The following is an 11780-nucleotide window of genomic DNA, read 5'->3' as shown; positions in this document are numbered from 1 at the left end:
AACTCTAGAAAAATTAATTTTGTTTACTTGAATACGGAAATGTCAATTACGTTTCTGTTTAAGATCAGAGTTTCTAAACATGCAAAGAAGCGGAAAATTTGTCGGATCGACTTAAGCGCTGGAATATTTCATGGAAAAAAACCTGTATTCATAGCTTATAAGCTAATTACATTAAGGATATACAATATATCTCGGTTATTCAAAGTATACCATACTAATCATGGGAATTGAATTCAGATCTAAACGACCCATATTGTTGAAAAAAGAATATCTCCAAGTTTTTTAATACAAATCTTGTAATGATCCGAAAACTTCCAATCTTGAGTGAGCTTTGGAATACCGTCGTATGATTTTGGGTATAAAATGGGGAGAGGCGTTAAGATAGAGGTTCTTCAGATCAAGTATATATATATAAATATTATTCTAAAGTTTTCATCCTTTATTGTCACTACAACATAGAAAAGTTATACTTATTCGGTTGCTATCGCCTTTTGTACCTTCAGCGAACTTTCTTTGGTTTCGGCATTTATTTAAAGCACCATTCACTAAATTGTTGGACTGTTTCGAAGGTAAAATCATAAAGTTGACGAAGGTACGATCCACAGCAACATTACCAAGCATCACTTTTGCGGCTTCTACTTCAGGTCTTTCGGTGCGAGTTAAGCATTGGCATGCTTAATACCCAAAATATTAACCAAAAGTTTTGAATCCATCAACTCCCATCTCTTTGATCCCCACATGCGATTTTCAAACACTGTTTCTTTAACATTTTCGCTGTAAACGTCATTAACAGAGGTGGATAGACGGCACGCATAAGATAAGTGTTCGATGAATTCATGAACTTCACTTTTGCTTTGTGGCTCTCTAATACTTGTATTCATGATAATGTAGACTTCCCAAAACACTTCTGCAACATTTTCAACAGTTCTGTAGCCATGATTCTATTAGAAATACAAAATTTCAACTATATTCTAGTTGTTTAAAATATTTCCATGGTATTAATCGCCAGATAGACTTTCTGCGCCGTAAATAAAAACTACTAAACACACAGTAATCGACATAAGGAGATCAAAATTTACACGAATAAATGAAGAATTGTACCAAAAAATCAAAAAAAATTTTATCGATTCGGTTTGGCCTGCAGTTAAGATAAACAGTCCGTGTCAAATATGATCAGATGGTAAATCGCTATCTGCACTGTATCTGATATTGACTTTGTTCAATGACGAAATGGAAAACGATTTTTATCCGCACAAATATGTACTGTCAACTTGAAAGCATTGCTCAAAATTATTTGTGGAATGTTTTCTGTTTCTGCAATAACAACTTTTCCTGGTTTTGTGAGCTTTGCCTATATGTGCCTAAAAACTTTTTACTGGATTTCCAAATAAAGCTCTCTCTCTCAAGAATTTGTCAGAAAAAACCTCAGTTATTGTCTCTATTTTAGCGTTTACCATTAACTGTTTGACTCTAAACGAATACTGTGTAATGACCTGTACCGGAAACTTCCAATGTTTGTTCTCATGCTGAGCAAGAATACTGGTAACGCAACAAAGATCTCAGTTTCATAGAAGAAAAAAGAAATTTCAAGGTTCTCTATTTTTTTTAAGAAAAAACACAGAAACTAACTTTAATGTAGAATGTTTTTTATTATTCAAAAGAATATTCTTTGGCATCTATTTTTTAAAGATTGTATCTTCCAAATGTTGGTCATCGCTACGTCTCTGATTTTCAGATTGTCCATCCATTAGTCCAATTTTCGATGACTCGTTCGAGCATTTCGACTGGTAACTGGCGAATGACACGCGTGGTGTTTTGCTCCAAGGCCTGGATCGAAGCGGATAGAATTTAGATTTTTCATATCCTCGCGGGCTTCAATTTCAGGGATCAAATAGTCGGTTATCATGGATAATGGTCGATAACGGTATCATTTTTGAAGAAATATAGACCGATGATTCCACCCAGGTTTCTTCGTCCCAAATGCGGCAAGCTTGTTTTACCCATTGAGTGAGAAATGGGCCTCATCGATGAACAAAATTTGGCTCGAAAACGTCGATGGAACTTTTGCATAGAACCCAGCGATGTTACTTGAGAAGGTCCGGCTTCACCAAACCGTTGTCTTTTAGTATGATGAATAGACGTACGCTCAGTAGGCCGATTATGTTGACCCTAAGTTGAGCGTAGCGCGGCAACACATTCCGTACAGAACGAGAATTTTCGTAATAAAGTTAATTTGTAAACGTTCTTCAGGCGTAAGTCTTTCATCCATGAAATGCAATACAATACTGTACAAAAATAATATGACAGCTGGACACAATTCACTCGTGATCTATCAAAAACAGGATGTTGAAAAATGTACCTCTACTTGGTTCACACGTTATAAATGAATCTAGAGTGAATACCGCATTCTGCATAAGAAATTTTTAAACCTAAATCTTTCCGTATTGCTTAATGGGAGAACCTATATAACAACCAGGGATGATTTTGTTAAGGCGTACGAAACTAAACAGTGACAGGGTGGAATTTCGATACTGAACCATAAGCTGAATTTGCTAGAGTTCAAAAGAGCTAATTCCCTATATTTATCAAAAGATACATTTAAGTATTACAAGAGTTATCATAGATTGAGTACTCCCGGTTTTTAATATCCTCAAAACTACCTAGCAAGCAAATTAGCGCAGATTGAAGGAATATATGAATCCAGTCGCTAAAAGCTGATCTGAGATTTGGTGAAGATATCAAAAAAAGAAGTTTTGTTCAAAACTAGAATACATCGAAGAGTTGGTAGTCTTTACTCAGAGCCCAAACTCATAATACGTATAATATTTAAAGAGAAGAGCTTGGAGACTGCTTTGCTCCAGTGACAGTTTTCGATATATGGAAAGGTTGATAGAGAAGATAAAAAAATTATCTAACCCCAACATTAATTTGATTCATTGTAGAACAAGATAATTAGACACCTTCTTTCTACTTAGAAATTTATCTTTCATTTCCCTCTATTATAGAAATAGGTGACATTCATTACCATTCCAGTTAAAATAACCTTAAAGCTTCTTATTTTAAAATTAACAAACTGCAAAGAGTTGCTTTTATTTCAATATTAAATTTTAGCACAAACAGTATTTACTAATTCAAAAGAACTCCCGGAACCCACACTTAATACTAACAAACAATTTACAAAGATTTTCTTACACGAAATTTTACAAAACTTCAATCAGTCGCCGAGATCGCGCAGTTGTCATTGAGTCTCTCATGCTCATGAACCATATGAGAAATTCAATAATAACCGTTAGATCTAGCCACGAAATACGACATAATTTTGACAAAATCAAAAATTGCGATTATTTTTGTCTCCAAGATGTAGAATAAGGGAATTTGGCGTAAGTAGATCTGACTGTAGTCTTAGGACCATCATCAATTACTTTTCTGCTATAATTCAAAGGACTATGTCTACTTCTATCGGTAAGTTTGACAACGTTTTTAGGACGCTCATCAATTGGTTTTCTGCCATAATTCCAAGCACTACGTGTATTTCTATCAGAAAAGTTAATGACGTTCTTAGGACCCTCATCCAGTGCTTTTCTGCTATAATTCAAAGGGCTACGTGTACTTCTATCGGTAAGATTGATTCCGTTCGCTGCTTTTTGCGACGTGCTGGGTGCTGCGTCCGATTTATCCCAAAGCGTTGGTACACTCATTCCATACTTATTACTATTAACACTGCTCAAACGATTTGATCCACTGGGTTCTTCTTCTTTGCTAGACTCTTTTGCTGTCGGTTCCTGTGCTACAGTTGGTAACTTCGGCTTTTTCATTTTCACTCCCGTGTTCTTACGCAATGACGTTTGTTTCTTCGTTGGTGTTGTTTGTTTTTGACTAGTGCGGTTTAGCTTCTTTGGCGTCTCAGCACGCGCAGCACGCCCAGTCCCAAAGCCAAGTGTCCACTTCATTCTCCCTTTTGGTTTGGACGGTTTTACAATTTTCGTTTTCATTTTCAATTTCGTTTGTGTTTGTTTATTGGTGCGTGTGGTCTTATTGAAGAATACCTCGAATTCGTGTCGTATCTCCGCAAGTTCTTCGGGCGTACAATGCGACACAGAAGATTTCGTTTTGCTGCCCAAACCGCCATTGATGTCGGCGTAAAGTTTATTCAAGTTGTTTATGTATTCGTTGCTCTTCGATGTTTGCGACTCGTCTTGTTCGGGATCGTGTAGTTGACGATCGATATTTTCAAAGAACTCTTTTTCCATGTCATGCCGTTTCTTCGAGGGATAATACGTAAATGGCACATCGGGACTGTCACCACGATTTTGTTCATCACAACATTCGGTTTCCTTCGGCTTGAATAATATGTAGGCTAAACCGCCACCATTGAGATAGACTTTCCTGCCCAGTTTACTGTGTGAATTCTTCATTGTTGTTGTACTGCGTGCTGTCGTACCACTAAATCGACGTTTACGGTTTTTACGTCGTCCCGACTTATTTAACAAAAAGCGTGCACCCTTCTTTAAGAGCTCCGACTGTGCTCCATGCATATCCATTTTGGCAGAGAAGCAATCGATTTTTAGTGACTTCCATAGCGGTGGATCGGCCATGCTACTGGCTTCCTGCTGCAAATAGTGACCAGTTAGGTGTCGTTGATGTAATCTATACTCGCTGTTGGGATCGTTCAGCAGCGGCATGCTCGGCTGATTTGCCGCGTAAAAGTGATGACACGGCGGATATGCTTGTTCGTAATTGTTGTAGCCCGTATACCAGTTCCAATTATTATAAGGACATTGATTGTACCAGGGCGTAGCGTTATAGCCATCATATGACCATTGTCCATACTGTCCATATGTCGAGTGCCCCCAAGAATACTGGTTACCATTGTAACCATCTCCCATACATTCATCAAACATTTTTATGATTTTTTTTAGTTAAATATTTTCACTTTTTAAATTTTTTACAGATAAAGACGATATCGACATTCTTTTTTACAGAAAATTTTCACAAAATGTGTCAATTCAACCATTTCGTTTTACAAATTCCATGAGTTTTTTGTTAGAAAACTCTACACACATGTAATGGGGTGGGTCAAAAATTACAACGAGCTTGTTTCTGAGGAATACAGTGGAAGATAGAACTAAAGTTTTACTTTTTAAAAGGGGTTTACAAAGAAAGCGTTTTGGTTAAGTTCGGTGATAACTCATACTTCAGAGATGACTTAACCATATGAACGAAATACCGCTCCGAGATCTGTATGATTTTATTCGATGGCTCATTAGCTAGAGGTGTTTTTAAAAATCTTATTGAAATTGTCTACCGAGACTGACCCCGAGATAACAGATTCCAGCAGCCACTCCCACGATCGGTTGCAGAACCTTATTGACCTCTGTTTTTCATTCATGACATCAGACGCCTTGGAAAGGCATGCATTTTTCCTAACAATTTAGAACGTGGAATTTAACGGAGAAACTGTAACACAACTTAGGTCTTTTGAATCAGGATAAGTTAACTGTTTCCTGGTTGGTCAAAAGTCAGTTAAGTAGATAGAGGCCCATTGGTACTAAAATCTCCACACTCTTTTTATACTCTCGCAACTAGCAACGGGAGGAGAGTATTATAGTTTGGTTCACATAACGGTTGTTTGTAAGTCCTAAAACTAAAAGAGTCAGATGTAGGGTTATATATACCAAAGTGATCAGGGTGACGAGTAGAGTTGAAATCCGGATGTCTGTCTGTCCGTCCGTCCGTCTGTCCGTCCGTCTGTCCGTCCGTCCGTCCGTCCGTCCGTCCGTGCAAGCTGTAACTTGAGTAAAAATTGAGATATCGTGATGAAACTTGGTACACGTATTCCTTGGCTCCGTAAGAAGGTTAAGTTCGAAGATGGGCAAAATCGGTCAACTGCCACGCCCACAAAATGGCGGAAACCGAAAACCTATAAAGTGTCATAACTAAGCCATAAATAAAGATATTAAAGTGAAATTTGGCACAAAGGATTGCATTAGGGAGGGGCATATTTGGACGTAATTTTTTTGGAAAAGTGGGCGTGGCCCCGCCCCCTACTAAGTTTTTTGTACGTATCTCGGAAACTACTATAGCTATGCCAACCAAACTCTACAGAGTCGTTTTCTTCAGGCATTTCCATATACAGTTCAAAAATGGAAAAAATCGGATAATAACCACGCCCACCTCCCATACAAAGGTTATGTTGAAAATCACTAAAATTGCGTTAACCGACTAACAAAAAACGTCAGAAGCACTAAATTTTACGGAAGAAATGGCAGAAGGAAACTGCACCCAGGCGTTTTTTAAAAATTGAAAATGGGCGTGGCGTCGCTCACTTATGGACCAAAAACCATATCTCAGGAACTACTCGACCGATTTCAATGAAATTCGGTATGTAATATTGTCTTAACACCCTGATAACATGTACGAAATATGGGTGAAATCGGTTCACAACCACGCCTTCTTCCAATATAACGCTATTTTGAATTACATCTGATGCCTTTTCTGTATAATTTATACATTACGAACCAATGATGATGAAAGCGGAATAAAACTTTACACAAATACGGTTTTTGAAAAATATGTAAATGATGGATAATGAAATCTCGATTATCACTTTATCATGCGAGAGTATAAAATGTTCGGTGACACCCGAACTTAGCCATTCCTTACTTGTTTATCTTCTCTGAGCCGTCCCGTACTCCTGATGAAATTTAGCAATACGAAAGGTTTTATATATGCAATATAGCTCACATGAAGAGCTTGAAAAGGACGTGACAGTATTTACGAATGCCTTAAATACAGCTCTTCACTACACATGCACTACTAATTGGCGAGTTCTATGAAACTATTATCCAAAGCCTCGAGTCTAATTCGCAAAAGTAGCGGAGAGTGAACGGACAACTGCCAGGACTCATTGGAAGACCTAGTGAGTGTGCACTTTCCAGGCTGTAAGGATGCGGTATATCCTAGCTACGAAGGGAGTAGTGCGGTAAACGTTTCCGAACACATCTTTACGGAGAATAAAAAGATGTACCTCGCAAGGTGGAATATCTTCGCTTCTAAGGACATTAGTGGTGAATAGGGTATATGCTGGAGACAATGCAATTTTAATAACTTGAGAGAGAGTTGTGTCCCTTTTATCGAAGGGAACCTCCAAAGCGAAATTTCTTGCTTTTATGTGAACACAAGCAGATCCATTTTCTACGGGTTCAACCCCTTCGATAAATGGGACACAACTCTCTCAAGGACCACACTAAGTACCTTGGGGTTGTCTTGGACAGCAAATTGCTGTAGAAGCACAAAGTGGAAGAAAGAGCAAGAAAAGCTAGCAATGCTTTGTACGGAAGATGCTCTCATCACTGGTACTTCACCGCTATTGTACTCGTAAGACCAATTCTGCTCTACCGGAAGCCAATGTGAAGTGTTCACAGTCTCGCTGCGCTTTGCATAACGCGAGCTCTTGGTCTGGTATTAAACCTGCCACCTACAAACCTCTTCGCTGAAAACTAAACGAGGATTCACATATAGAACTTTCAGGCATAGCTCGGTGGGTAATGATGGTTGAGCAAACACCGACTACATAATCCCACATCTCAACTTCGAAAGAAGGTTCAAAGTAAATATAGAAAAAGATGACTGGCGTAAGGGTATGTTAGTTATGCGGAACACTCTAAAAATCTATTTGCATGGCTCTTAAATGGACGATGAAAAGTAGTCCAGAGTTAGGCATAAGGCCACCTTTTCAGTTGTGAACCACTGCAGTAAAATTCAAGCTGAGGGCTTTGCTATTGCGAAAGCCGTGGAGCTGGCCTCTTATGCACCTGCACGCGATTCCAGACTTCCCTTTACGCAGACAGCCAAGCAGGAATCAAGGCAGTAACCTCATATCGCATATCGGCCAGAAGTGTCTTAGGAAACCCATACATTGTCTATACGACGATATCGACTGAAGGATGGTACACTGGAGGAGATATCGGAAGTAAGGCCACAGCGTCTGTTAAAATTCGCGTCAAGCGTAAGCATCCGAAAAAATGATTACTCCTCTTGGACCCAGCAACTTAACTCCATCTGGTATCACAAATTATCAAAACTGGTCTGTGAGTGGCTTATTGGCCTACCAGATTAACTTAATCTATCCTTTATCCATGCAACCTCCAAGACATCGTATTTGACCGATAGTTGAAATTATTTTCCTATATCCATAATCTCTTTCCATATTCTCTTTTTCTTCTAATATATAACTTGACAGCTTGCTTGGGTGAGATGCCTTAAGAATATGCAAGATTGCCAAGATCATGTGCAAGATCTACACATTTTTTTAACTCACACGGTCTTTAAAGACTGCAGGACGGCATTTGGCCTAATGACAGGTCACAACCTACTGGCAACACATGCGAGCTGAATGATTATAAGTAACGACGATGCTTGCAGAAAGTGCCGAGAAGTAAACATGACAGAGCCGCTGAAACGCATCCTATGCTTTTGTCAAGTCTTACCTAGAACTCGTCTTAGTTAACTAGGACACTCGCAGTTCAAGGGACTAGATGAAATAACAAAATTAGTTATCAATAAGCTCTTAAAGTTCAGAGAGACCGCTGACGTTCTGTATGACGAATACTTCAGCTCAAATTAAACTTTGCCTCCGTTTGGGATTACGAAGAACCAGTAGGTCTATACTATATATGGCATGAGAGCCGGCCAGTGTAGCTTAACCTAACCTACGTCATTTTTCTAGTATTAACTTATGTCTAGCTTTTGAAATACTAAAGAAAAAGGGTTTCGGAAACTTTTCCTCTTAGTTTGAAATCAATAAAGCAAAATCTATATTTCCGTTTTAGAGTTTAATGAAAAATATTACTTTATCCTAAAAACCGAATTCGCGAATTTCGACTTATCGAAGGCGCCCTTACCCTACCCACTACCCTTATAATAAACCTGCCAAAGCTGTATTAATATTTTATAAACGCGAATGCAGCATTCAGCAATTGATAATCAAAAAAATATATTGAAAACAAGTAATGGAAAAACATATTAAAATATGGCATATTGAAGAAGATATCAATAATATTGAGAATGATGAAATTTATGATTGCGAATAAAATTGCAATAAAGTTCACACCAATTTACCGCAATAAAAAATAATTGAACAACACGAAAATAATGAAAAAATGTTCTATGTGTATGTGTGTGAGTGCATTTCACAGCGCAATTCATAAACGCGGCTTACTAATAGACCCTGAAAGGCGTTTTTATTTGGCACTTCAACGACGTACAATCGAACAATACACGGCGCATTTAATTGCATAGAAACACAATTCACTTTATAGAAATACTCTGTCGTGCTTTTATTGGCGAATTTCGAACGACGACAAAAGAAACACAAAAAAACTTAAAGCTATGGACGTAGCTGTTGGCTTTAAACGCTAGCTACACCACTACTCCTCCTCGGCCTCCTCTTCAACGTGCGCCGCTTTGGCGGGCTTTCGTCGTGATGGACCGCGTGTGCGCTGTGGTTTCTTGGTTTTCGGTTTCGGGTTCTCCAATTCCTCCAGTTCGGCGTCGGTCAGACGATCCTTGTACCAGTCGGCGCTGTAATGAAAGTGCGTGTGGAATATATAGTATATTAAATCAGTTGTCAATTAGCATTAAATAATTGTTTCAACATACCATTCGGGCACGTTGCGCGACCAGTCGCAGTGCTTCTTCTCCTCGTCGAACACCTGTCCCAGCTTGCAGCCGTTGCGTCGCGGTATCTCACCATTTACACACACATAGAAATATTGACAGTCATCGGGATCGGAATAACGTGGATGTGTGACCGCCACGGACTCATTTACTTTGGGGCATTCGAATTCGAAAATGTCCTGCGAATTGCAACCCTTCACGCCGACCTCATCGGGCCATGTGCAAATGCCGGTTTTGGGATTGAACACCAGACCCAGGGGGCAGGTGATCATATTGAATTGTCCATCGACACAGTAGTAGAATTTATCGCACACACCCTTCTCCTCGTGACCGAAGTAACCGTTCTTGCGTGGACAATGTTGCGAGGGCTGCGGTGTCTCTGTGGAGAGAAAAATAGCGCATATTTAAGTACAAGGCGGTAATTAAAATAGATTATTACTACGACTTTAATATAAATCCTAGTTCTTTATATACAAAGTCGATACAAAATCGCAAAAGTTTATAAAAACTGAGAGTAAATCACATCTTCTGAGAAATATGTATCTGAACCATCTGGTTAGTTAAGTTAAGTTAACCATCTAGTTAGTTACTTTCCAAATAAAATATTGATTAAAATCTATAAGTCAATATTTAAGTTGGAAAGCTGATTAAAGTTTCTTCGAAGAGGAACTGAGATAAGTCCAGCGAAACCGAACTAACTATGGTAGGTGTTGTCTGCTACTCGGGCTTATAGAACATAGAGTGTGGTGAAGCATTTTGAAAACGATCTTAGAAATGAAATTAAGTAAATTAAGTAAGGGAGAGCAAACGGGAAAACAAAAGTCGTCTTGGCACTACGAGGGGCTGCTCACAGGGGGGAGTACTATTTCCCTTGCTATGGAGCCTAGTAGTAGATGAGCTTCTTGAGTTGCTCAGTAGCAATTAGATTCGTTGCCAGGGGTACGCTGCTGACATTGTCATGATAGCGCAAGGCAATTTGAGAACATTCTCTGCGACATAGTTCAAAGGGGCTTAAGTCTAGAAAAGGGATGGTGAAACACGGTGGGGCTAAATATCAATCCAGCAAAACTAACCGTGTTCTCTTTTACTATGTGAAGATCTCTTCCGGGCTTCAGGCCCCTAGCACTCGGTGGCAGAGAGTTGGAGGTGTCTAAAGAGGTCAAATTCTTTGGCCTCAAATTAGTTTCAACCTTACGATGAAGTAGACATGTGGATCTAACGCTTTCTAAAGCCACCTAAGTTCTCATGATATGCAAACCCCCAGCCGGCAGATCCTGGAGCCTCAAGCCAGATATCATAAGGTAGTTGTATACCATGATCGTACGAGTAATGCCTTTGTCACTTCAGTAGGCCTTCAACTATCGAAGCTGCAAAGGCTCACCTGCATCTACGCTTCACTTAAAGTCATGCTGGAGCTCACATCGCTGCATCTAGTGATCAAACAGACAGCGAAACATATCATGCTGATACTGGCAGTAGGGAATTTCGGTAAAGGGAAGATAATGCCGTCCCACCAAATAAAGGCGCTAGACCACCGGCTCTTCTTCCAAGGAACGGCGTTACAAAGAGGATCAACTTTACAAACAAGCAGGCATTGAGGGACCGCTTATCAAACTATCCATACCAGTGGGACGTTTTTCGAGAATTTTTTAAGCAGAAGTTGTGGCTATAAGTCAGAACTCAATCTTCACCGCAACTATTGCAACCAGCGTACCGCCATTCTAAGCGACAGTCAAGCGGCACTAAAAGCGATCTGAGCGTATGAGGTTAGATCGCTTTTAGTGGAGGAGTGTATAGGAAGTCTTAACCGCCTATCAATGTGAAACCAGATACATCTAATGTGAGTGCCGGGGCATAAAGACGTGCTGGATAATGGAAAAGGTAGCAGCAGTTTGGGACCTCTACTTTAAGAGAGTGTCCCATTAACCTCTGTTAATGACGATTAGCTCTAAAATGCACATGGCGAAAAAACGAAGGACCCTTGTTGGCAAGACCGACCGGTCGTTAACTGCGCCGCTCCAATATGGTCGCCTGGACGCAGTGAAACGCAGACGAGGAAGCTACAGACATGTCAGAGCACTGCACTCCGGTCTACAACGGGA

At 39.6% G+C, this 11780-nt stretch overlaps 1 protein-coding gene across 2 annotated transcripts in view; it reads right to left on the bottom strand.

Moving 5' to 3' along the window:
• Positions 1–9313: 9313 nt before the first annotated feature.
• LOC126752183 (protein obstructor-E) overlaps positions 9314–11780 on the bottom strand; it is a 59970-nt gene continuing 57503 nt past the window's right edge. For both annotated transcript variants that reach the window (XM_050462798.1, XM_050462799.1), the window contains exons 5-6: positions 9661–10057; positions 9314–9582 (exon numbers count right to left, since the gene is read on the bottom strand). In XM_050462798.1, the coding sequence (XP_050318755.1) occupies positions 9429–9582; positions 9661–10057 (551 nt within the window). In that variant the 3' untranslated portion in view covers positions 9314–9428. The remainder of the gene's footprint in view (positions 9583–9660; positions 10058–11780) is intronic.

This window comes from Bactrocera neohumeralis, chromosome 3 (assembly GCF_024586455.1).
Source record: "Bactrocera neohumeralis isolate Rockhampton chromosome 3, APGP_CSIRO_Bneo_wtdbg2-racon-allhic-juicebox.fasta_v2, whole genome shotgun sequence".
NCBI classification, from domain to species: Eukaryota; Metazoa; Arthropoda; class Insecta; order Diptera; family Tephritidae; genus Bactrocera; species Bactrocera neohumeralis.
This window is presented reverse-complemented; position numbering and strand designations above follow the sequence as displayed.